The sequence below is a fragment of the Lepidochelys kempii genome, chromosome 12 (genome assembly GCF_965140285.1).
Source record: "Lepidochelys kempii isolate rLepKem1 chromosome 12, rLepKem1.hap1, whole genome shotgun sequence".
NCBI classification, from domain to species: Eukaryota; Metazoa; Chordata; order Testudines; family Cheloniidae; genus Lepidochelys; species Lepidochelys kempii.
Window position 1 is genome coordinate 19,545,004 of NC_136391.1, and position 27,375 is coordinate 19,572,378.

Here is a 27,375-nt window from a genome sequence, read left to right on the forward strand (position 1 = left end):
TCAATACGAGGTTAGTCTAGCTATTAACATGGATATTTATTCCTCAGAGCAAACGTGTACAGCAGAAACAGAATCCATTTGATCAGGAAGCTGCCATTTCCCTCCCCTGATCCCCCCATAAAAGAAACAAACACACACACATTCCACCCCTCTATAAAATCAGGCTGATCCAGTGAATCTTGAACTAGTCAGTAGTCCAGAGGTTCACTGTGCCATCCCTGGTAGGCTGCACACATAACTATTTTAGGAACCTATTAATGTAGGACTGGGGTGTTGGGATGGGAGGCAGGTCTGTGATAGTCACACAAATGAGGGTCATTCTTGTCAGTTGCCAGCTTGTGCAGATCAAGGAGTGCCTGGTTCACATTCTTTTCCAGGTCTGTGATAGGTGCTCTCTTTTTTAAAAACTACTCCATTAAATAAAAAGTTTGCAAAACCACTGGGCCAGCCCATAAGTTATACAATGTTCCATATATAAACTCATGCATTTTCCTTGTTTACTAGTTTTTAGGTAACAGTACCAGAAGATACAAGATGACACTCAGCTCACTAATGTGAAAAAATCATCCTGCTTGACAAGAAGTAAGGGGAAGCTATTCTACTAAATACTGTGCAAGAGGTTATACAATAAAGAAATGAAGATGGACATACTCGCCCATGTATCCCTTGGAGGTGGAATGGAAGGATGCTAGCTCTACATTGCTGTAGTACTCTGGTCCCATCTCATACAGAACCTTTTTGAAGGAATGAAACTGACATTCTTCTGAGTAAATGTTATCTTGATAAACCTACACAATCAGAGGAAACATTATGCACTCTGCCCAAATGTGAATAAATGACAGCATATTACACAGAATGTAAGCTGCTGAAGAAAGTTTGGGATGTACGAATGCTTGAAAGCTTTTACAAAAGAGAAGTTACAGTTACTTCAAGCATAACAAATGTATAGCTTACAGTATATTTAACTGAGTATCCCTTGCAAGAAGAGTATTGAACTTTGATTTTGTATATTATTTCTTAACTTTTATGTTTTTCATCTGTGTACTCAATTCCCAATCTCCACCCCACCCCTGGCTTCAGTTTCCCTCCTTTTAATTATCTAAACCAATGGCTAATGTCACCCTATATTATGTAGGTCAAGACTCAGATGTTGTTCCAGTTTCTTTCTGGAGTTACATCCTTATTGGAGCCACTACCCTTTTTGCTTAGGTCAAGTCTAGCACACTAAATTTTTCAAATTAACTCTTTAGGACCGAGAAGCTGGCTTTTTTGTTCACAACTTTTAGTCTGGTAACACTGGGAGAATCCATGCTCCATGTTAGAAATCAACAATCACACTTATTGGGCACAGAGGAAGAGAACCGAGCACGTAGTGCTTCTGTTGCACTGCAGGTGTGTTCACCACAGAAAGGTATGTAGTCTTAATGCTCTACTACCTCATCAGCCAGAAGAAAGAGTTGCTCCTCCCAAGCAAAATGTATAACATCTTCAATGCACTTTCTACTTTGAACCTGACCTATAATTTAAAGTGAGAGAAGAAAAGTTGCAATTCAGGTTAATTAGTAGAGAACATGTACACAGTCTTTCAGTCTAGAACCAGGAAGGCTGCTACCTCTTCAATAAGCTGTCCCTCTTACCTTAAAAAAAAAAATGCTATGGAAGTTGGTACATAAAACTCATTACAATCACTTATATATACTCTATACAATATGTCTGGGGGCGGTGGGTGGGGAACCTCCAATCACAATTGAGATGTATTGTCTAAATTATAGGAGACAGTGAATTTGTGAGACATTAATTTTTAGACCCCTGTCAACAAGTCAGCTGAGGGTAAGACTAGTCTTCTTTGGATATGTTTTTCATTGCAGTTTACACATGCTCTTACATGGGTAAGCCCAAACCTCTTTAGCATGCACACACAACACTTAAACCTGGGTTTATATGTTCTTTGAACCCAGGCTTGCTTGCTTAGCTGGTAAATTATCTCAGTAAATTAAAAACCGCTTAACTAAGTTTCAGAGTGGAATCGCTAATTTTATCATTAAAGTCCAGCTATACATGTGCAATGATAAGTCACAAGCAAGTCCTAAGCATGTAAAGCAAAAAGAAAAAACGGGTGAACAAAACAAACTCTGAAACATTTAAATGAAACCATTACAAACCAGTGGGATTTCCTGGGTTGATGATGCAAAGGACCTTTGGATTACAGTATGCTTTGGCTTCATTCAAGGAACGACGAAGTTCATTCACATCTAGTGCCCAGCAATTCTCTTCATCCAGGTAATAGTTCACCTGGATGGCATCTAGTTCAGATATGGCTGCTGAATACAAGGGGTACTGTGGGATTGGGATCATCACTCCAGTTCGGGATTTCCCTCCGCCTGAGACCAAGATCTTTAGAATAGTCTGGAAAAGTTTAGGAATTTAAAGGAAAAAAAAAAAATAAACCAAAACAAAAAAACAGATGACAGTGGAAATCACAGTATATTCTGGAACAACTTGCTGTGTGACTTTCTCCCGCTCTATAGGACGCAAAGCCTTAGACAAATTTCAGTTACAGAAGCACAAAGTTACCAGCCTTCATGACAGTGACACTACTAGTTATGAATACTGAAGGATGTTTATCTTTTAAGTCAAAAAACATTTCACACCAACTGTTAGATGGAGAATGCTAAGGTGTTTTATAACAAAAATTACTAGCACATAACAATGGCCGAACACAACATAGAGAGTCCTTTAAAAACAATCAACAGCTGCCCTCTTGCTGTAACTGCCAGCTGAAGTTGAAACTCATCAACTGCAGGCTTATCACTGGCAAATTCAAACAAGCAACAAAGGCAGTACCGGTATAATCAAATATAGTTATATGCATTTATATCTGATAAAGTTTTATGGAAAAACATGTGATGCTCACACTCCTGTCACACTGCCAGTAGAGCCCCTGGAATTGCAAAGTCTGGGAAACCCATTACACTGGATGAATCAATGAAGCTGCTATAAATCAGAGTACTGTAATACCAAACTGTGCCACAAGATGTCATTTTAAAAGTTTTGCAAACTAATTAAAAAAATTAAAATATGCACTACAGCAAAGCAAATACAAGGAAATCTATCTTCAGCAACCATGCAAAGGATCAACATATACTCGTTACCTAGTAGAGATGATCTTCAGCTAAAGAACAAACAAAAACTGCCTTGGAAACTTTGGGGATACTTTAAAGTGAATCGCTTAATGTAAGAAGGCTGGCTACTGAAGGTGGCCCTTAGTGCGGGTTCCACTGAATCTACGTAACACATGGTTTCCTTAAAGCTCTCCAAGAATTCTCAGTCTGTGGGGTCTGGTTCCTCCAGTGAATAACATCCTCTTCTAAGCTTTAGTGTCTCCACATTTTAGGCCTGGTCTACGCTGGAAAATTAAGTTGGCTTATCTACATTGTTCAGGAGTGTGAAAAATTCATACCCGAGTGGTGCAGTTAAGCTGATCTAGCAGCCAGCGTATACAGCTACTAGCTACTGTCTCTTGTGGAGGTAGGTTATGTACACTGATGGGACATCCCTCCCATCAGCAGAAGTAGCATCTTAACTGAAGCACTACAGCAACGCATTTCAAGTATAGCCAAGCCCTTAGTCATGTACAGCAAAATCTTCAAGCCAAGATGGCTAATAATCCATATTTAGACACTTAAAAAGCTTTAGACGGCCATATGAAGATTTTAGTATCCATGGGCCTGTTTCAGAACTCCTCTCTTTTGCTCACACATAACGTAACTGACTTCAACATAAATCAGATCAGGATCACTGGCGTGGCGTATGTGAGAGATCAGACATACAACTGTGCAAAGAAGATGAGAATCATGCTCTATAGTCTATATTTCTTAAGGGATCTGTCTAATGCACCACACAATATATACATGTACACACAAACTTTTAACACTTACAGCAATTCCATCACTAGCCCCTGTGGTAAGGTATATATTATCTGGATCTGCAGGAACTCCTCCATCTCGTCTTTCAATGTATGCAGCAACATCTTCACGGATGCAGTTTACACCTTGACTGGCACTGTAAGACCCTGTGAGAAACAGAGAACATGAGAAGATATTCATATGTACACAATCTGCAAATCTTAAATGCCCAGGTTTGGGCCGTACAGTGGTATCTATGAGATAGTTTGGATGTAGGAGAGCTTTATTATTTCCCCAGCACAGCAGTTTTCTGAAAGAGGAAATGAGGTAATACACTCACAGGGCTGCAAGAGGAACACGGCCATGGCTGTAAACCTGAAATAAGCATCTCTGAAAGACAAAATAAATATGGAGATATTGGATTGCCCATATGAATTATCTGAAGTTTGCCTTGCCATATGGATAAAAACCCAATTCTTCCCTCTGACAATCACCCAGCCATTTCACTGAACGACACCTAAAAGGTCAACCAATTTAATTTTTAAAATGACCTGCTGTTTAAATAACAAGAGGAAGGAATGGAGGAAACCTGTGTGAATGGAATAATAAAATAAAGGTTTTTTAAAACATGCTGAAACTTTTAAGACTTTTAATTTCAGATTACCATGTGACAACAGAGAACCATCCTGCCTTCCAATCTAAATCGCTTTTCAATTATCTGTAGGTGAAGCAGCTAGGCTAACCAAAAGTACTGTGTAAGGTTATGGTACACAAGCTTCTGATGAAGTTTATAATCACAGTTGTAACTGTCTTAAATAAAGGCAGTTTATTGGGTCCTAAATACACCATTGCTAAGTATGCGGAAAAAATAAACCTGCAGCAGACTGAAAGATGAATTCAAGGTATAAGGCCCAGAGCTGATGGAGGCTGAAGTGGTAAGTGCACAGCTAATTTAGCACAACGCCATGAAGCTGCAAGACCTTCTTGGCTTTAAGTAGATTGTTGGATGGAGTGGGGTAATTGGATTCGGCTCATCTGAAGGTGTGGTGCAGGTTTTCTTTGAGGATGAGGACTGAGAGGTCACATATGGAATGATCATTTTGTGAAAAGTTTCCCCCAGGAGTAATATCGTGGGTTTTTTTTTTTTTTTAATCATTTTTCTGCAACAGTTCATTCAAGAGTATAGTGATTATCTGGTTTCACCCAAAACACTGTAAACACAACATTTTTAACTACCATTTCATTTACACCTGCTCTAAGCAAGGTAAGTCAACAGCTGTTAAAATACCAGCAGCCCTAAAGTTTCCCCTCAATGGTAGCAACAGTGGAAAGTGTTAGTTAGAATGGGTTGGCCCAGATAAAGCTGATTTTGAAATGATTTTGAAATACAGTTTGGCCACTTCCACGTTGGACTGCCAAACCTGTTCAAGAAGCCAGTTTTATTGTAGCTGTAATTTGAGCACAGTTCCTCAGACCATAAAGGTATGTGTGGAAGGGCCATATTCACAAAAAATAAGAGGAAGAAGCAGCAAAAAAGGAAATGTTGAACCCTCAGCACTATGGCGGGGCAGCTCCCAGTCAGAAAAATGTACACACCTCATTTTAGACAAGTATTTAGAGTGGGCTAATCAGCCAAGTGAGATTGGTGACTGACACACTATTCTGAAAACCTAAAAATGAATATCGGAATTTTTCTATCTGCGCTGCCAGTTTTTAAATATTTGTTGTTACACTTAATCAGAGGGTCAGTTGCTCTTTAACTCACACCATACTATAGAATCACATTCCAGTCACTAACATACAAAATGTTTGTTTATCCATTGACATTTGTGTAAGTTTTGCAAGCTTAGTCATTTATATTTTTTAAAATGCTAATGTTCAGAATGATCATTTGTCTGAAGATGGCTTTCTTGCTTTCAGCAATCTTAATCAGAACCCTGCTTACACTGACAAGCTGCAAATACTTTGAAATACACTTATTCTGGGAAAAGATTCCTGCAGAGTCTATACATTTTTCAAAGATCATCCATACTCTGTGAAACACAAAGAATTTCACATGCAGGTTGCACAGGCTAATAGACCTAACATGGGACTGATATCAGGAGACAATGAATTCTAATCCTGATGCTACCACTAATTTTGGGCAGGTCACTCAAAAGCATAAATGATCTGGAGGATGGTGTGGATTGCACTCTCAGCAAATTTGCGGATGATACTAAACTGGGAGGAGTGGTAGATACGCTGGAGGGGAGGGATAGGATACAGAAAGACCTAGACAAATTGGAGGATTGGGCCAAAAAAAATCTGATGAGGTTCAATAAGGATAAGTGCAGGGTCCTGCACTTAGGACGGAAGAACCCAATGCACAGCTACAGACTAGGGACCGAATGGCTAGGCAGCAGTTCTGCGGAAAAGGACCTAGGGGTGACAGTGGACGAGAAGCTGGATATGAGTCAGCAGCGTGCCCTTGTTGCCAAGAAGGCCAATGGCATTTTGGGATGTATAAGTAGGGGCATAGCGAGCAGATCGAGGGACGTGATCGTTCCCCTCTATTCGACATTGGTGAGGCCTCATCTGGAGTACTGTGTCCAGTTTTGGGCCCCACACTTCAAGAAGGATGTGGATAAATTGGAGAGAGTCCAGCAAAGGGCAACAAAAATGATTAGGGGACTGGAACACATGAGTTATGAGGAGAGGCTGAGGGAGCTGGGATTGTTTAGCCTGCAGAAGAGAAGAATGAGGGGGGATTTGATAGCTGCTTTCAACTACCTGAAAGGGGGTTCCAAAGAGGATGGCTCTAGACTGTTCTCAATGGTAGCAGATGACAGAACGAGGAGTAATGGTCTCAAGTTGCAGTGGGGGAGGTTTAGATTGGATATTAGGAAAAACTTTTTCACTAAGAGGGTGGTGAAACACTGGAATGCGTTACCTAGGGAGGTGGTAGAATCTCCTTCCTTAGAGGTTTTTAAGGTCAGGCTTGACAAAGCCCTGGCTGGGATGATTTAATTGGGAATTGGTCCTGCTTTGAGCAGGGGGTTGGACTAGATGACCTTCTGGGGTCCCTTCCAACCCTGATATTCTATGATTCTATGATTCACTCTACAATAGTGGTCACCAACCGGTTGATCGCAATCAACTGGTCAATCCTAGAGAATCTCCCAGCTGAGTGCAATCTCCGGTGGTGCAGTGGGGCTGCCGTAATGGCAGGCTTGCTGCCTGCCTGCCCTGGCCCCATGCCGCTCCAGGAAGCGGCCAGCACGCCTCCCAGAGCCAGTACCCCATACCGCCCTCCTGCACCCCAACCCCAGCCCTGCCCCCCACTCAGAGCCAGCATCCCATACCCCTTCCTGCATGCCAACCCCCTGCCCCAGCCTTGACCCCCCTCCCAGAGCTAGCACTACATACCCCCTCCTGCACCCCAACACTGTGCCCTACCCTGGAGCCCCCTCCTGCACCCAAACTCCTTCCCGGAGCCCACACCCCTTCCTGCACCCCAACTCCCTCCCAGAGCCCACTCCCTCCTGCACCCCAACACTCTGCCCCAGCCCAGCACCCCCTCCTGCACTCCAACTCCCTCCCAGAGCCCACACCCCCTGCCCCAGGCTCAGTCCGGAGCCCCCTCCCAGACTGCAAATGCCTCTGCCCCAGCCCACAGCCTGCACCCCCTCTCGACCCGTGACCCCAGCTCGGTGAAAGTGAGTGAGAGTGGGGGAGAGTGAGAAATTGGGCGGGGGGGGAGAGGGAGCGGGGCAGTTCCTGGGTTGCCCTTAATTCAAAAAGTGATCAAGTGGAATAAAAAGGTTGGAGACCACTGCTCTACAAATAGAGAGACCTCCAAGAGAAGGCAGAAGACAAAGATTTTCGGAGGATTTAATAGTTAGCGTCTGCAACACTCCTCAAAACATGTGAAGTACTATACAGTGCTAAGTATTATCTAAGAGCTGCATCAGCTGCCCCTGCAGTATATAGAGGCCGCACTGTGCCTGTTACTACCTATGAGTAAGGCTGCAAGTCTTTTATGGAGGTCACAGAGTCCATGACTTTCCAGGACCTCCAGGCCTCCTGCAGCCGCTGGTGTGGCTAACCCCAGGGCCACCTGAGCAGCTGGGGAGGCCCTGGGCCAGCCACTGTTCTGCAGGCAACTTGTCTCGGACGGTGCCCCAGAACAGCGGTCCAGGAGCAGCAGCAGCATCCCAGGCTGCCCCCGCCCAGAGCACTGGCGGCGATAGGGCTCCGGCCCGCCCCCAGCCTGGAGAAGCGGTGGCGGCGATAGGGCTCCGGCCCGCCCCCAGCCTGGAGAAGCGGTGGCGGCGATAGGGCTCCGGCCCGCCCCCAGCCTGGAGAAGCAGCAGCAGCGGTGGCGGCAGGGCCCTGGGCTGCCCCCGACCCCCAGGAGCAGCAGCAGCGGTGGCGGCAGGGCCCTGGGCTGCCTCCCCACCCCCAGGAGCAGCAGCAGCGGTGGCGGCAGGGCCCCAGGCTGTCCCCGACCCCTAGGAGCAGCAGCATCTGCTGCAACACCCCCACCCCTCAGCATGTAAGATTTAGTTAGGGTTACTTTTAGTAAAAGTCAGAGACAGGTCACTGGCCGTGACTTTTTGGTTATTGCCCATGACCTGTCCATGACTTTTACTAAAAATACCTGTGACTAAATTGTAGCCTTACCTAGGAGTAAGGCTAAGATTTTGTCATGGATATTTTTGGTAAAAGTCACAGACAGGTGACAGACAATAAAGAAAAATTAACAGAAGCCGTGACCTGTCCGTGACTTTTACTAAAAATATCCGTGACATAATAGGGGATCTGCAGGTCTCCACACCTCGGCAGCAGGGCATCTGCGCAGAGGCTGGGAGCTCTGGGTGCTCCCACGACGGGTTGGGTGTTGGAACTCCAAGGTCCCCCACTGCCCAAGGCTGGGAGCTGTGGGGGCCCCCACCACCTGCAGCAGCCCGCAGCTCTCAGGTCTCTCCTGCTGCCTGTGGTGGCCAGGAGCTGTGGGGTACCCCTGCCTCCTGCAGCGGCCGGGAGCGGTGCAGCATGGCACCCCTGCTGCCTACAATTCCGGGGGCCCCTGGCAGCCCAGAGCTTGGGGGTTCCCCTGCAGCCCTTGATGGCCGGGAGCTGCTGGGTTCCCCCGCTCCTCACAGTGGCCAGGAGCTGTGGGGTGCCCCCGCCACCTCCTCCCTGCCCCCGTGGGCAGCGTGGGACCCTGCAGTTCCCGACCACCACAGACTAAAGTCACAGAGATCTCTGGAAATCACGGATTCCATGACCTCCACGACCTCGGTGACTAACCACCTATGAGCCACAAAACAAAACATTTCCCCAGCTTGTAGTTTAGGCATAGGCATGCTGTACAAAAGGTCAGTTTAATCCACAGACGGATTCATATTATTTTTCATAGCATGGCTCACTGTTTCATAGCATGAGATCACAAGAGACCCCTAATAGGAAAGGACTCGAGTATTTTTATTTTTTAATGCAATTTAGCAGCTGGAAGTGAGGCGAGCTGGCACCATGTGTTTAAACTCTTCTCCATGAACCACCAGGAAGTGCTCAACAGACCACGATGGGAATCCCTGGTTTAGTATATGGGATTATAACAAATTCCATAAAATGTAAAAACATTAAGCAAAAAATCTGCTAAATTGAACTAGGAGAGGAGTTCAGAAGACCACATAAAAACCAACACAAAAAAAGATGAAATTATGAACTACATGTAAACAAAAAGACAAAAATGAAAGCTGAACTGACACTAGATGAACTGTTTGACATTCTCTGAATGTGCCTGACTGCTAATCAAATCACTAATTATATTCTGTTTGCTATCGTAGTAGGTGCTATAAAATAATAAAACAATGAGGCACTACAATCACAAAAATTAATAGACACATCAGTTACTCTAATATGTACTTTGAAATGTCACCCTTAGTCTCTTTTCATACTGGAAAGGAGTTTATCGGGTCTGTCAGATTCTTCAGATTCTGTGCCCTGGCTAGAGCACTATATTTAGAGTAAAAGAAAAGGAGTACTTGTGGCACCTTAGAGACTCAAATAAATTTGTTCGTCTCTAAGGTGCCACAAGTACTCCTTTTCTTTTTGCGAATACAGACTAACATGACTGCTACTCTGAAACCTATATTTAAAATAGTAACTCAAATATGACTTCCCAGATACAAGCAGTGGGCTGAGCTTCTAGATGGCCAAAAATGAACTGGCACCCCAAGTAGGTAAAGGTTGTTTTTAGGGCTGTCAAGCGATTAAAAAAATTAATTGTGATTAATTGCATGACTAATTGCACTGTTAAACAATAATAGAATACCATTTAAATATTTTGGGTGTTTTGAGCTCACTTTATTTTTGATTACAAATATTTGCACTGCAAAAAAAAAAAGTATTTTTCAATTCACTTAATACAAGTATTGTAATGCAATCTCTTTATCATGAAAGTTGAACTGAACAAATGTAGAATTATGTACAAAAAAATAACTGCATTCAAAAATAATACAATGTAAAATTTTAGAGCCTACCAATCCACACAGCCTTACTTCAGCCAATTGCTCAGACAAAAAGTTTGTAAACAAGAAGCGGGCATTATCTCCTGTCAATTGTAACCAATGTCACCTGAAAATAAGAACAGGCATTCGCATTGTATGGTGGTAGCTGGCGTCACAAGATATTTATGTGCCAGATGCACTAAACATTCATATGTCCCTTCATGCTTCAACACCCATTCCAGAGGACATGGGGCCATGCTGATGACGCGTTCTGCTCAATAACGATCCAAAGAGGAGACCGACGCACGTTTACTTTCATCATCTGAGTCGGATGCCACCAGAAGAAGGTTGATTTTCCATTTTGGTGGTTTGGGTTCTGTAGTTTCTGCATCAGAGTGTTGCTCTTTTAAGACTTCTGAAAGCATGCTCCACACGTCGTCCCTCTGAGATTTTGGATGGCACTTCAGATTCTTAAACCTTGGGTCAAGAGCTGTAGCTATTTTTAGACATCTCACATTGGTACCTTCTTTGCGTTTTATCAAATCTACTGTGAAAGTGTTCTTAAAACGAACATGTTCTGCTGGGTCATCATCCGAGACTGCTATATACGGCAGAATGCAGGTAAAACAGAACAGGAGACATGCATGCAATTCTCCCCCAAGGAGTTCGGTCACAAATTTAATTAACACATTTTTTTTTTAAACAAGCATCATCAGCATGGAAGCATGTCCTCTGGAATGTTGTCCGAAGCATGAAGGGGCATACAAATGTTTCGCATATCTGGCATGTAAGTACTTTGCAACGCTGGCTACAAAAGTGCCATGCGAACGCCTGTTCTCACTTTCAGGTGACATTGTAACTAAGAAGCAGGCAGCATTATCTCCTGTAAATGTAAAGAAACTTGTTTGTCTCAGCGATTGCCTGAACAAGAAGTAGGACTGAGTGGACTTGCAGGCTCTAAAGTTTTACATTGTTCTGTTTTTGAGTGCAGTTATGTAACCAACAAATTCTATATTTATAAGTTACACTTTCACTACAGTACTTGTATGAGGTGAATTGAAAAATACTATTTCTTTTGTTTATCATTTTTACAGTGCAAATATTTGTAATAAAAAATAATAATAAAAGTGAGCACTGCACACTATGTATGCTGTGTTGTAACAGAAATCCATATATTTGAAAATGTAGAAAAACATCCACAAATATTTAATAAACTTCAATTGGTATTCTGTTGTTTAACAGTGCGATTAATTTTTTTGAGTTAATAGCGGGAATTAACTGTGATTAATCGACAGCCCAAGTTGTTTTTATTTATTTCTAAATACACACATGGGCCTTTGGGAGGACACGAGGTTCAAGACAACAGTTTTGGAGCTTCAACATGTTCTTTTAGGGTTATTTTGTCTTGTAAACATGGTTGATTTCAGCTGTCATTAGAATGACTACAAGGACAATGGTAGAATACATTTTACAACCAGGTGTATGTGCAATTTATATACCTTAGACCAGGGGCTCCCCAACATTTTTCCAGTAGGCACTGCGCCTCACTATTAACACCTCGAGGAAAATTACTAATGATTATATTCATATAAACTATAACACTGTAAATAAAGTATGTACTTTTCCTTTTCCTTTTAATGTAAAAAATCATAATGATAGAAAGCCCTAGTAATGTGCACTCAAAGAAATGCTTCAAGATCTTTGAAACCAAACAGTTTGACTGGAGAATGCAGTTGCACTGGTGGCGCACCTTGGGGCCACAGCCCACAGTTTGGGAACCTCTGCCTTAGACAAATGAACAGAATTTGGGTCATTTTTCTGAGTGCCCATATACTATGATAATGGGTTATCCAGAAATGTGTATACAATAACAATCTTGCTGAGAAGTCTGCTTACTGCTTGACCTCTCAACAGCATGCACCAGTGCACAGGCGCGGACTCTGTGGCTGCTCTGGGTCTGGAGCACCCATGGGGAAAAATTAGTGGGTGCTCTGAACACATGAGCAGCCAAGCTCCTCTCACTCCCTGTCCCACCTCCTCCTCCCTCCCTGAGTGTGCTGCATCCCTGCTCCTCCACCTACCTCCCAGTGCTTCCCGCCACCAAACAGCTGTTTGGTGGCACTTAGGACTTTTCAGGAGGGAGGGGGGAGGAGCAGGGACGCGGCACGCTCAAGGGAGGAGGCGGAAAAGAGGCAGGCAGGGGCAGGGACGAGCACCCACCGGGAACAGTAGAAGTCGGTGCCTACGCACCAATGGTTGCCTACCATCTTCTGCATCAACCCCATCTTGTTAGTAGAGAGTCTTGTAAACACTCCGCGTTCACGATTCTTGGGCCACTTCCTCCCCACCCAAGTTCATCTAATTACATCCTTTCTAAAAGGCCCATCACTACACAAGCTTAAGATATTAAAACAGAAAATAACAGACCTATAATTAAAAACAAATGAGGCTAGATAAAAATCTTACCTAAGCTATTTCCTCCACACCCCTGCAAGATCCGTCTCGCTCTCTTCTTTGAGTCTTCTGGGAAGCTTGGGCTGTCCAACAGGTTTGGGTATGTACAAAGTGCAACCACCTACAGTACCAAGAAAAACTTTGTAAACTGACTATTGCTATCAGTTGCTCAATGGCACTGGTTATGTTTAAGTTGTTAATATGAAAGTTAGCTCCTTTGAGGTGAAGGATATCAATAGATTAGGTCTCAAACCAATGAAAAATAAATCCCCCCCCCACCCCCAAAAATCATAAAAAGTGTACATATTTGTCATCAGAATTTGGAACCGAATTAATAATGCTAAGAGCAGCAAATTTCTTTTTCCTTATTTGTATTACAGTTGATTGAGATTGGGGCCCCACTGGGCTAAGCACTGTACAATCATATAGTAAGGGATCATTCCTGCCCTGAAAAATGTACAATCTCAACAGAAAAAGGGATAAAGGAATAGCTATTTCTAGCACCATTTTACAGGTGAGGATAAGAGGAGTTGCCCAAGATCACTCAGCAAGTCTATGGAAGAAGTGGGAAATGAACCCCAGTCTCCCAGCCCTAGTCATACTTCTCTGAAATAACTTTTGCAGTCTTTATTTTACTAATTTGAATTGCTAAAGGTATTTAAATAAGAAATGAAGGGAGAACAGCAGGTAGAAGTGGAACCATGCTCTGAAGGAAATAAACTATGATGAAGAAATTTAAGCCACAGTGAGGGAAATCAAGAGGTCCCTACTGAGAGCAGCTTTCATTTGTCTCAATCTCTGCCTCATTTTGCATGCATTCACCAGGATGATATGGATGGGCCATAGTATCCTGGCTGGTCAGAGATGGTAGCAGAATTAATGCATGTATGTATATCACATGGTGAGCTGCACTGTTTTTATCATCTGTGTTTGTACAACGCCCAGTACAATGTGGCCCCAATCCTGATTGGGACCTTTGAGTGATGCCATAATATTAATAAATAAAATGCAATTTGAAGATTTTACATGCATAATTGCACAAGATGTTCACTGAAAATGTACTTGTAGCTACAAGTCTTTAGTTGTTCTTGTTTTGGTATAGTTTCCACAATATAACTCATGCCTGGATGCTAAACACATTCTTCAAAACTAGCCCAGAGATGTTAAGATATTAAGGTCCTTAAAAGATGCCTGCAACCCAATTTATGCATGCAAATACCTCTTGTGCACACTCAGATTGACTATTTGTGAACAGAGGTCTGCTATGCATTTAACTCCCCACATGCATATGCAAATACTTGGTCAGCAGGCTCAGAAGTGGTATTTGAACACACAAATCAGGCACTTGCAATTGGGTGTGTACAACTGTTTGTCCACACCTTTGAAAAGTCAGGCCCTAAAAGGACACTGTTGGATTAAAAACAGTCTATGTTTTCCTTACCTATATTACCAATAACTGGTTTGCTGGAAGAGGATGTGAGCAAAGGGCCAGGAGGTGGACATTTCAGGGGCATAAAAGAGGGAGAATACTGTAGAGGGACCCATGCAAAAGAGGGCCACAGTGGGGACTACTAGAAGGCAAACTATGGAGTTTTGATGGTAGAGGCACTACTGGAAAAGCTGAACTGGTAGCTCCATGTGTCACATCCCTTGTATGTATGGAAGTAACGTCCATTCACACAAGCAAACAAACAATTAAGCATGCAACATGCATAGGCTATAAAGCACAACTGGTAACATAGTGAAAAAACAATTGAGTAGGTGTGCATTACAGTCATATTGGGGGAATCAAATGTCTAGCTACAAGAAATTTTTCTAGCAAATCACGGTTTCTGAAATTTTTTGATATTCTATAGAGGAAACAGAATTAGAAACAATATTATTTTATAAAATTATTACCTGACGAAGGAAAGTGATGGGCTGTTGTCCCATTGCATGTGCATCACCAATGTTGGCCTTAATGACCTCAGTAAAAGGCTTTTTGATTCCCTGAAGTGAGACAATTCACAATGCGCTGTTAGTTCTAAAGTACACCAAGTTTTTCTATCATTTATTTTACCACTTAACTGGTATAGCTTATTTATTTCTTATTTATTATAATACAATAACAATAATTAGTAATATCTTTTTCACTGCATTTTTCATCAACAGATCTCAAAGCACCTTACAAAAGAAAAACAGGACACATTTTCAAAGCACGGCCTCTAGTTTTACCCACACATTTGCAATACAAAAGATGGACTTGAATTATATGTGTGTGTAGTTCTGGGCACAGACTCAAAGAAAAAAGGTGCACTTTGATGTCCTTGGAAAAATTTTCCCTCTTTCCCCGCTAATGCTAATAATTATTATTGTTTATTAATTGTTGTTATTATTATTAAGCTAGAACAGTGGTTGTGCTTAGTTAAGGAACGATGTCCCTATCCTGCTGTGACCCTAGTTGCCCCTCAGTACTAACTGGCAGAGGGCACACCATATCACAACTCCCATTAGGCTGGGCACATTCATTGAATCAACACCTTATTGTCATAAAAGGTGTTGCATAAGGTATCATACGCAAACCAGTAACTTGCAGGTTATTAGTATGATCATGTAATATATGTACAGGTGATGTATAAAGAATTATAAATGTATGCTGAAAATTTTTTTTAAAGATACTCTGCAAGCAATGCATAAGCCCTGCCTGTCCTAGACAAAGGAAAGTTATTTTGCCTCTTTTCCTGTGTCTACAATGTAAACTGAGCCAGGTAATACCTCAGAGGACAATGAAAAATACATTTGCATAGAAGGCAAACAAAGTCATAGAGCTAAATGAGCAGGAAAAAACATTTTAATAATCATGATTGAAGATGGAGCCTGCACCCCTAGAAAACCTTCCTGGCTCTTGAAACGGAGACAGTAGACTTTGGGAAGTATAAACAAGGGCAAAGAGCCATGTTAGCATCTATTGTCTAGGGCAGTGGTTCCCAAACGGGGGTTCATGAAATGTCATAGGGGGTTCTCAGGGAAAAATTCCCTAATGGTGGACAGAGCTGTCCCTAGGGAGCACGGAGCCAGCAGCCCTGGACTTCCAAGAGCTAAGCAGATGAAAGCAAGCAAATCTCTCACACTGAGGAGATTTAAACTTTAAGACTCCTTATAAGAAATGGAAAGGGAGGTGGATATCTTTTGCTGTTTTTAAAATTAAATAGGCAGCTAGTATTGTTTTTTAAAATTATTATGAAGAACAAGTTTAAGCATTGCTGTAAACTGCATTCTTTGCCTGGACTGCTCAAGACCTGAATGCTTGTGTAGGAGGAACTCTTTATGAGTTGGCTTCTTAAATACCACCATGCTGTTTCACATCTGATACTCCTTGATGAAACATAGGAGCCTTGTCTGATAACAGGCTTATTCAAAGTGATACAAGCTACGAAAGTGAGATCTTGGAAGAGTGTTGCCATTTTCATAATAAAAATACTGTAACGATAAAAAATAATTAATAATAAATAGCATGTAATAAGCATGTCATAAAAACAAATTTTATATTTCCAAGATCACTGCTTTTATAATTTATACTGAGGTAAAGGAGAAAATCCCTGGAAATATTCATTTTTAGGAGGGGGTTTGTGAGACTTAACATTTTAGTGAAAGGGGTTCACAGGTTGTCAAAGTTTGGGAACCACTGGTCTAGGGGACAAAGTAGTTCCCATTGAGCTAATGAAAAGTGGATCCTCTTGGCCTGAAAACCAAGAGTATCTGGAACTGAGAAACCTGCTTAAACAAAGACTGCAACGTGCTGAAGTTAAGTTTTAGTCACTAGAAAGCATGTTTTCTTTTGTTTTACTTTTAACCATATCTATGTCTTTTATTCTTACTTATCACCAGGGATCCTAAAAATCTGTTTGCGATGGAAAAACAAAGAATTTGCATTTTTACAGAGAATCTTTAGTTTTTACATTTTGTGAAAAAAATAAAAACATATATTAACTAAATTTTACTGAAAGTTCCAGTGTCACTTATACAATGGGCGCTACCTCCCCCTCTTGTGATCAATTTTGATTGTGCTTTAAATTTACATAGCTAAACATACTCCAATAAACCACTTCCGGCGTACAGTGGTTATTCAATGGCGTATAGGGATTCGTGTTTTAATGCAACTCATTTTTCACTTCAGCCTCCGTTACTGTTGTAATTGTAACTGAAGTTATGAAAAGATGCTGAAAACGTTAAAAAAAAATCACCCCATAAGACCATGTCACTGAGTTTGGTAAGGACAAATTTCACATTGGTGGTAGGCTTCGAACTTGCTTAAAAATTGTAAATATAACAATAAAACATTTTGTTCTACTGATACCTACATATATTGTGGCTAGGGAAACTAAAGTTCAGTGTTTTATTTTAATCGCAGAAAAACACAGATTTTTATGTTTTTCTATTGGAGAATTTGGGGGTTTTTATCATAGAAAACTAGGATCCCTGCTTATCACATAAATATCTGTTCTTTGTTAATAAACATATTCTTGTTTTATTACAAAATCATCTCAGTTCTGTGTATCAAACTGAAAGACAAAGTCCTCAGCTAAATTAACAGGCTGTATGATCTGTCTCTGTGGAGGCAGTAAAGTTAACTTCTGTGAGGGTCCAGTAAGAGAGACTGGACACTACAGGGGAGATGGCTTTGGGGAGATCAAGACTGGAAAGGCGGTTGGTCTCACCCTAAGGAGTAATCAGGCTGGTGGAAGCCAGGTTGAGGCCATTGTGCTGGGAGCATGGTATCAGGGCTCTGAGTCACAAGGACTCTGGGTCACACAGCAGGTGGTGACACAACCTCTTACTGGTTTGGGTGAACCTCCATAGTGTAACACTGGCATAATGAGTAACAAACTCTAGTAAAATAAATGTATTTTAAAGCACATATCTGAAGTCATTACATGCCAGTTTAGGAAGAGTTTAGAAATATTTTACAAGTATTTTTAGGCCTAGTCTACACAGGTATTGACCCAAGTTTAAAGAACCATGCTGCCAACAATGCCTAGAAGTTAGAGAGAACGTTTCCTGCACTACGAAACAAACAGAATTTAGCAATAGCTAGTTGCTAGATTCTATTATGGCCCAACTGGGTTTTAGATAAAGTTTGATCCAGCTTCTGTTGACAGGGCTAAACTATGGTGAAATCAAGTTTAAATGGTGGCCTTGGTAGACACCAAGCCTACAATACACTTTTAAAATGGATTTCACATCCATCAGGCCCCTGTCCACACTAGCCAGCTCAATCATGAGCCCAACCACATACTTCTTAGTCTAACAGTTTTGTCTGAATAAGCAGTGAAGCATGAGGTCATAATCAGAACCCAGCTCAGCCACAGCCAACTTTAAACAGGTCTCATAAAGCAGTGTTATAACGCAGCTGAAAGCCCCACTGTAGACTGAGCCTTTGGGTTCAGAGAGTTTTGATTCTATGACAGCTTTGTTTGCAGGGGCATACTGCAAATGACCAGAGACAAGCAGTCCAACATACCAGAACACAGTTTTGTGGAAAGATAAAAATCTTAAATTGCACATAATCACATGCATTACTCACCCTGCCCAAAAGCAACAAGTGTCTTACACACCTGCCCCATAATATTATCTCAGGTAAAAGAATAGTTATAGAACCTGCTGGCGGGCCATGGGGAAAGAGAAGCCAGTCAGGAAATGTCAACAGATGATGCAATGGAGACCATAATGCCTCTATCTACCCTAGAGATCCTCCACAAGGCCTTTATACATTTCTGGCCATTCTGTAACTTATTCCCCCCCCCCCGCCTTCTTCCTCTCCAGACTGGACCTGAAACTACATCTGTGAGGTGGGTAGGATGAAAGGAGAGCATTTTGGGTCATCAGTGGTGGAGCAGGTTGACTGGGGTACCCAAACAGGAGAGAGGGAAGGGAGGGGAAGCAGGATGACTTGAGGAAAATAAAAAACAGGGAAAAATGTAAACAAGTTTAGTTCTTTTGACTATTTATTTATGCACTGTCTGCCTAATTAACGTTTGTGTCTTGTCTCATTAGACTGCAAGCTCAATGGCTAGAAAATGTGTCGTACTATATTATGTGTTTGCAGAGATACTAGGATTGGAGATTTTAGGTGTTAACTAATGTAAAAGTTAATAGTAAAAACACTAGCATTTAAAATGCTTGATCTGTGAAATCTAAACAGCTGGCTACTTTTTCTAGCCATACTTCTCCTATGAGGAATTGAATCCATTACGAGAATAGAAGGAAAGCACTTGAACACTAGCTTGTAATCAGAGCTCTCTTTAAAAGGATAAAAAGAATAGAAAATAAAACTTTAAGTGCACTGGTTTATAGGACCAGGCAATTGGACTGTCTTCTTTTGTCTGCATCAAGTGTTATGAACGGGACTGTTACGGTTACATTTCTTTATCAAGAAGCCAGTGGGTATTAGCATAGAGACTAGATGTGGTGAAGGTAATAATGGTCCCCATGGGCATGTGAATTCTTAAGATCTTAGTCGATTTCTGTTACTGCAGATGATGCCATTCAGAGACAGGAAAACGATAACATTCAAGCTTCCTTTGAAATGGAACAGGTAGAGAGGGAAGACGCAGCTGAAGGTCTTAACTTATCCCGATTCAATAGACTCAAAGAATACATTTTTCAAAATTTTAAGTCAACACAATTTAAAAGACACACCCTTTTTGCTTGTCAAGACAGAGCGTTCTGGGTTTAATGCTGACAGGAGAAGTGCTTGGAATGAATTACAGATCCTTCATAATTCAAAATCTGATTTTTAGGGTTCAGCAGTTTTACTGAATCTGTATTACATCCATTCCTGCTCCTCAGCATCCAGTATCATTTCTGACTAATAAAATAATGGATTGGTAATATGTTGCTTTCTTCAAATAAGTTGGAGGTCCACGGAGAACAAAGACCATCTTCATTTGATTTTAAGTTTAAAATTACAAATAAAAAGGCTCAAAGAAATGGTCAAAATCAACTCTGGAAAATGTAGCCAAAATTCCTACTCACAGTAATGGCAGTTGCTCTTGCTTACAATGAGGCTGGATTTGGTTCACTGTGTAAGAGGTGGAATTTTGCCTTAGAGTAAGATACTATATTATGCTTGTTCTGAGCTGTAAAACACATTTCAAAGGGACCACATGACAGTTCCCGAGCCATATATTAACAAAACTGGAACAGAAACATCTTGACAAACAAGACAAATGACCAACAAAAACAAGCCATGCAGCTAGAGACCCCTCCATCTTCTCACTTTTCATCCATGAATGCCATAGCATTCCTTGATTGTTTTTTTTTTTTTTTAAAGGAGGCCTACAGAAGCCACTTCTTCATCTAGTGAAGTGCAAGAGTCTAGCCTTTCCTCACATAAGGCGGAGCTCCCAGGTTAACCTGTCACAGGAGGGAGGGGAAGAGATTAGTTTAATGAGGTCTAGCCAACCTCATAGCAGTTAGCGTCTGAATCGCAGAAAAGTAAATATATTACCTGCTCCTTAAATCTAGGCTATGACTTCCCTGCCAAAAAGTGTATGCAGGAGTTGGTTTGTAGTTTTTTAAAAGCACAGTAAGTATCTCACTGTAAAATCCCAGTAGAGACAAGATACCTGAAGCTTTTACCATGAGGTAGCTAGGCAAGGTCAACTATACCCCCCTCCCCCCCCCCGACGATGACTGACCTCACCTAACTTACTTCATGGTAAAACTACAGTGCCTTGCCTCCACTGTGATTTTTCACTTGGATGGCTAATGCACACTAGTTATCTAACAGTAAAAACCTACCTTTCTTTAGCAGTAAAGAGAGAGCCCTAGTTAGTTAACCAACAAAAAACATCAATTCCTTGGAACCCCGTCTGCCACACATGCCCTCACCTTTCCTCATTCTGGAGTTAACAGTTAGCGGTGGAATCCTTTCAGAGGAATGTAGGAAACAGGAATAAATTTATGCATAACACAACTGTAATTTTTTCCATTTCTGCTTCAAGGTCTCACCCCCCTTTTTTTTTAAATGAAGAAAGGGCCAGAAGTTGTGCAAGTCTGGGTCTTGAAATAGAAGCTGCATTGACAGCTCTGTATACTGAAGAGGTATTTTGGGGGAGGGGGAGAAGAGGCGGGTGAAGGGGAGATTAAGAACCAGTGAACACAATAAGCTGTTGTGCAAGTGTCCAAGTGCTTCACCTCAAATCTGGGGATGAAAGGCTTGCTCTTTAGCCCTTCTGCTGAGATTGTCAACAAGAGGGATAATTGCAGGGATGGTGGGTTTTGACTGGAACCGGACTGAAGTTATGACAGGCAATAACTTTCAGTTGCTACCTTCTTGGGCTGGATTTCAACAGGCAACCTGGAAACAAAAGGTTCCATCATCCCCATTAACATTCCCTTTCCTCAGTCTGTGGGTCATCTCCTTTGGAATAGGTTCAGTTTGCCTCTTCTACCGCTGCAGCACTCCTCCTTTTTTTGAAATCCCCACTACCTCTTAAGAAGCCAGATCAGCAAATGCTTCTTATTTTCAGTCTTTGCCCATTCTTGTCTCTCTCATTGTTTCACCTTCATCTCCATCTCTTCCTCGCTCCTCTCACAGGTCTCAGCTCTCTAGCGGTGCCACATTAGAGAACCATTTCTTTTTTTAATTCCTTACATAAACCAGGCCTGTCTGTTTTGTGGATTGCACAAATAAGAGAAGGCTACATAACTAATGGGAAGAGAAGACAAAAAATTTTCACCACGACTGAGCTGGGTACCCCAGAGGCCAAGTATTTAAAAAAAAAAAAAAAAAGACCTAAAAAGCACCACCCTCGGGCACCTAACTAATAGGAACTTCAAGGCCTGAATTAGCATTCTAATCTTCTGTTATTAAACCAGCTCTCAAAAGCAAAAAAACCTGACCTGCTTACCACAGAGCATGGCTTTGAGTTTGTGTTATGCATGTGTAATTCAAGCTGACAAAAACTGTAGTTGATGGGGAAAGAGAATGAGGAGTCTGGATTCTGACTTGAAATAGCAGTGCTGAGCTTTAATGTCCCCTGGAGTAGGATGAGGTAATTGGTGGTACTAAAAGCCAGTGGCTACGCTACAAACAACAGGAGTATGTTGCAAAAGATGATTATTTTTATTTAAATGTACCAGCGAGATTCCAGTCAGAGGAATGTCTATGAACATAAAAAAAAATATGTAAGATTTAATTATAACATTTTTTAAATAAAGGAATAACATAATACTCAGGACATGTGATTAGGCCTTCCATTAAAGAAACTCCTAAATTATAGTGGAATAACTTGGAAAAGATTTTGCCATTATATTTCATGAGAAGACTGAATTATTGTGTCTTGTGGATTGCATTCTGCTGAACACATATAGCAGTGTTTATCAGGGCATGGTGTAATTACCCTGGAAAAATAAATTAGAAGTTTGGGGAACATTTTTAAAAGTTGCATGTTCTTCTGAAGAACGTTTTTCCATTTAACTATCAAAGCAGTGGAAATAAGGTCTCTGTGCAAATTGTAAAACTAACGGCATATCGCATAACATTCTCTTTGTTCACAACGTGATTTTATGCAGAAAAACATCAAACAAGTAACGTTTACCAAAATCATAAAACGATTCAACTTTCTCATCCTAACCTGCATCAGTTTGCACCAGTGTTACAGAAAGCAAGATTTCACTACTCCAGTGGTCAATCCCATCAATCTTGATCGACTGGTCAATCCCGGGGACTCTCCCAGAAAACTGCGATCTTCCTGCCTTCCACAGTCCCACGCCGCTCTCAGAAGCGGAGAGCATGGCTGCACAGCCCCAGGAGTGCGAGGGAGCAGAGGTCTCCGCACACTTCTCCTGCCTGCAAGCACTGCCCCCGCAGGCTGTGAACAAGGAACTGTGGCCAATGGGAGCTTTAGAGGTGGTGTCTGCAGAGAAGGACAGTGTGCAGAGCCATGTGCACCCTGCCCCCGCAGGGACTGCAGGGGTGCGTTAGCCCCTTCCAGGAGTGGCATGGGGCCAAGGCAGACAGGAAGCCTGCCTTAGCTTCGCTGCGCCGCCGACCAAGATAAGTGCCGGCCAGCGGGAGGCTGCACCCCAACCCCCAGCCCTGATCCCCTCCCAGAGCCAGTACCCCAAACCCCCTCCTGGTTCCCAACGCCCTGCCCCAGCCTGCAGTCCCCTCCTGCACTCCAACCCCCTGCCCCAGCCCTGACCCCCCTCCCAGAGCCAGCACCCTGCACCCCCCCCCCCGGCTCCCAATGCTCTGCCCCAGCTCGGAGCCCCCTCTTGCACCCAAACACCCTCCTAGAGCTTGCACCCCTCACCCCCTCTTGCACCCTAAGCCCCTGCCCCAGCCCTGACCCCCCTCCCAGAACCAGCACCCCAAATCCCCTCCTGCACCCCAACCCCTGTCCCAGCCCGGTGAAAGCAAGTGACGGTGGGGGAGAGTGAGTAACGGGGCAGGGGGGAGATGGAGTGAGCTGGGTAGATCCTGGGTTGCCCTTAAATTCAAAAAGTGGGCGTAAAAAGGTTGGAGACCACTGCACTACTGTATCTTCCTTTTACATAACATGTGCAGGCAAATGAGGAAGAACAGTTCTGACTGTCTTGATGAGGTCAACAGCTATCTCCAGGAGAGGTTTCTCTATCGCTTTCTCCCCCTGCTCAGGACATATTAGGCTAAACATCAATTTTCATATTAAATTAGCCATCCTGTGTTTGAGTGTGATCAATAATTCATTTCATTTGTGGTTTTTTCTGAATGTCAAATCATATATCTGCATGTCAGTGTCTAAACTGTTTGTTGTTGTACCTTTCCACAGCTCCAGGACACTGTCAACCCACATTTAGCCTTAAATTAGGCTAGTAAGTCAGAAGAGACGTTTCCATGCAATTTAAAAACCTCAAAAGGAAAAAAGAAAAAAAAAAAGAAAAGGAGTTACCAAACAAACATTCACACCAGTACTTTTAACCCAAACATTACAGCACATGAAACCTGAAATTAGGACTATTAAAGTTGAAGTGATTTCATTACTGCCATTGTCCAAACAGAGTTAAGTGCAGAAAGTAAACCAACGGCTTAAATAGTGAAGAGTAAAATGAATATAAATTTTTTCACTTGAACCAATATAAGTTGTTACTGACAACTGAATAAAGAACTATTTGTATACAACGTGTGACTTAATTTGACAGTTTCACTTTAGAAGCTACTACTGTCAGATTGCACATTTCAATTCTGAGCTGTAGCTCTTACCCCTCAAACATACTTCAATCTCCAGGCCCACTCAGTTCTTTACCTACCATAGAGGTGGGGAATCTTTTTTCTACCGGGGCCATTGACCCACAGAAAAAAAAAAAAAAAAAATCAGCCGGGAGCCACACACAGACCCACAGCGGGCAGAGGCTCGGGGCTTCCCCCTGCAGCAGGGCAAGCAGGTGCTTCCAGCTCCAGCCCCGCGGGCGGGTCATGGAGGTTCAGGTCTTCCCCTTAGGCTCTGGGGTGGGGCCAAAAATGAGGAGTTGGGGTGTGGGAGGGGGCTCCGGTAATGGAGGGGCTGAAGGCTCCGGCTGGAGGTGAGGGCTCTGGAGTGAGGCTGGGGATGAGGGGCTTGCGGTGCAGGAGGGGGCTCTGGGCTGGGGCCAAGGGGTTTGAAGTGCAGGAGCGGGCTCAGGGCTATAGCAGGGGGTTGGCGTGTGGGAGGGAGTGCGGGCTCTGGGAGGGAGTTAGGATGTGGGAGGGGGTTCAGACCTGCAGGAGGGAGTTTGGGGTGCAGGCTCCGGCTGGGCAGTGCTTACCTCAGGCAGCTCCCAGTCAGCGGTGCAGTGGGGCTAAGGCAGGCTCCCTGCCTGCCCTGGCTCTGTGCTGCTCCCGGAAGTGGCTGGCATGTCCGGCCGCTAGGCGGAGGGGCCAGGCGGCTCTGCGCAGTGCACGCTGCCCGTGTGTGCCACTCCCACAGCTCCCACTGACCACGGTTCCTGGGTAATGGGAGCTGCATAGCTGGCAGTGGGGGCAGCACACAGAGCTTCCCTGATCGCCCCTCCACCTAAGGGCTGCAGAGACATGCTGGCGAGCCGGCGCTTGTGGCTCCAGCCTTGGGGGGGGGGGGGAAGGACGACACCGAGGCTTCAGGCTTGCGGCGTGGAGACTTGCTGCGAGCCGGACAAAATGAATCTGCAGGCCAGATGCATAATGCTGGCAAGAGTTTCCCCACCCTTGGCCTACCAGTTAGTGTCAAGAGGTTGGTGCTTTTTGTGACGAGGACACATGTTTACTGGGATATGGACTTGCTCAATCCCTCCTATATCATATTAGCCAATAAGCAGCAATCAGAAAGTAGCCACTTACAGTCACTACCAACCCAAACTAGCATCCCATAGGTGAAAAGCTTTAGGACCCATTACCAATCTCTTGAGCCATGTAGTCCCCATCCCAAAACTTTGTTGTTGATCAAGCATGATTTGGGAATGGGAGGGTGGGGAAGAAGAAAGGTTGCAAGTGATACCTATTCAATCATTAAAAAGACAGAATATTTTTTCTTCAGCCCCTTTGATACATCATCATTAAGGCACAATAGAGATGAAACCTGGAGTTTTGTCATAATCACTCTTCAGAATTATAAATCAAAAGGAACATGTTCTGTGGACTCAAGAGATTATGACTTGAAATGTTTTTAATTGGTTAGACACTAAAATGTTACTGCTTTCGCACAATGAACAGAACACCAGTGATGTTGGGTTAGTGGTAGAAATCCCATCCCCACATTCTGAAAACCAATGTACATAGGCTTAGGTATAATACCTCACATTTCAGTAGCTAGAATAAGAGAAAAGTTGGGGTTTAAACAAATAGCAAGATGGTGAATTCATGAGAAAAAAATCAGTGAATGACATGAGCAAGGGAGGGAAGTTGGTACTTAATTCCTGAACTGAAATAACATTTTTAATGAATATTTGGGTTTGTTGGGGAGAAAACCTGGATTTGTGCTGGAAATGGCCCACCTTGATTATCATACACATTGTAAGGAGAGTGATCACTTTAGATAAGCTATTACCAGCAGGAGAGTGGGGTGGGAGGGAGAGAAAACCTTTTGTAGTGATAAACACCCATTTTTTCATGGTTTGTGTGTATAAAAACATCTTCTGTATTTTCCACAGTATGCAGCCGATGAAGTGAGCTGTAGCTCACGAAAGCTTATGCTCAAATAAACTGGTTAGTCTCTAAGGTGCCACAAGTACTCCTTTTCTTTTTGCGAATACAGACTAACACGGCTGTTACTCTGGAAAGGGGCACTGAAACTTTGTCTAAACTAGGGGGAATGTATTTGAGGCTGGGGGACACATACTGGCAATTGCTGGGAGGTGACAATAAAACAGCATTAAAATGGAGTACATTGCATTGGGTGCTTAGAATCAGATGGGACACCACTGTCTCCTTAAAGGTGAGTGACTGCAGACCCTATTGTGGAGTTCAACGGGATGAACTTTACTCACCCTGGTCTGAAAATGCTTCCTACATATATTGCAAATAAGACTTCTGGGATGGTGGCAATGATGAAACTATCTCAGCACTGGGAGTATTTTGAGCTCAATCCTTCAGAATACAATGGTGATTTGTATTAAATTAACTTTTGTAACAATAGATCAAAGAAAATTCCATTCCAAGAATGTGTTGATTTGAAAAGTAGGAGAGGTCAACAATGAGCATGCATTTCTACAACAAATATTTTGCTCTTCAATATATTCTGTTTAATTTTTAATTTAAAAATATGACCATCATATATCTTATTTTAAAAAATCCATTTCCAACTCAGCACTAAAAAGGGTCAACAAAACAGAATCCCCCTACCCTGCCTCTTCCAATCACTATACCACCACCATGTGCTGCTTAGTCTTCTCCTCGGAAAAAGTCAAAGTGAGGAGATGAACTTTGCACCAGGCCTCGAAAGTCAGCAATTTCTAGCAGTTGGGAGAAGCAAATTGTAGATGTTGAAGGCCCTCCCCTGAAAGCACACTGCCTCGATCCCTTCTGAAATTCAAACCTACTCCTACCAAAGGGACTACTACCAGAAGTAGCAGAGTTACTCTCACTATCACAATGGTGCTCAAACACGGAAAGGGTCTACATGGTAGCCTTGACCCAAAGCATGGAAATTTTATCTTGCAGTTGGTCAGAAAGTGACGTTTTTCCTGCGGAAAATTTTGGTCAAAATCTGAAAAATTTCTATTTGAAAATGCCACTGCAATGTCTCATGAGAGCTCCATTTCATGTGCCTCATGGCCCACCTCTTCTCAATGGCCCAGTCCTCCTGGCTGGACCACATTTCCCATGATACAACACAGTCTTCTCCTGCTTGCTAAGCCACCATGGTGCATCAAGGGAGACACAGCCCAGCTGGGGAGCCCAGACAACAGAAAACTGGTGGCATCTCCCAATAAATAAATCAGTTTTCAGCCAAAGTTTTGGGGGTGTTTGGTTTTTCAACAAAAGTAAAAATCTTTTGCAGAAAGCTGACACTTTTTGCAAAAAAATTTTATATATTTCCATT

At 42.8% G+C, this 27,375-nt stretch overlaps 1 protein-coding gene across 4 annotated transcripts in view; it reads right to left on the bottom strand.

Moving 5' to 3' along the window:
• GPT2 (glutamic--pyruvic transaminase 2) overlaps nucleotides 1–27,375 on the bottom strand; it is a 51,011-nt gene that overhangs the window by 13,845 nt on the left and 9,791 nt on the right. For 2 of the 4 annotated variants that reach the window (XM_073307729.2, XM_078848104.1), the window contains 7 exons: nucleotides 23,643–23,732; nucleotides 14,753–14,842; nucleotides 12,866–12,974; nucleotides 3,939–4,072; nucleotides 2,163–2,406; nucleotides 1,437–1,516; nucleotides 652–788 (listed from right to left, as the gene is read on the bottom strand). In XM_073307729.2, coding sequence (XP_073163830.1) covers nucleotides 652–788; nucleotides 1,437–1,516; nucleotides 2,163–2,406; nucleotides 3,939–4,072; nucleotides 12,866–12,974; nucleotides 14,753–14,785 — 737 coding nt within the window. In that variant the 5' untranslated portion in view covers nucleotides 14,786–14,842; nucleotides 23,643–23,732. The remainder of the gene's footprint in view (nucleotides 1–651; nucleotides 789–1,436; nucleotides 1,517–2,162; nucleotides 2,407–3,938; nucleotides 4,073–12,865; nucleotides 12,975–14,752; nucleotides 14,843–23,642; nucleotides 23,733–27,375) is intronic. The other 2 variants (XM_073307727.2, XM_073307730.1) reach the window with 1 other exon arrangement.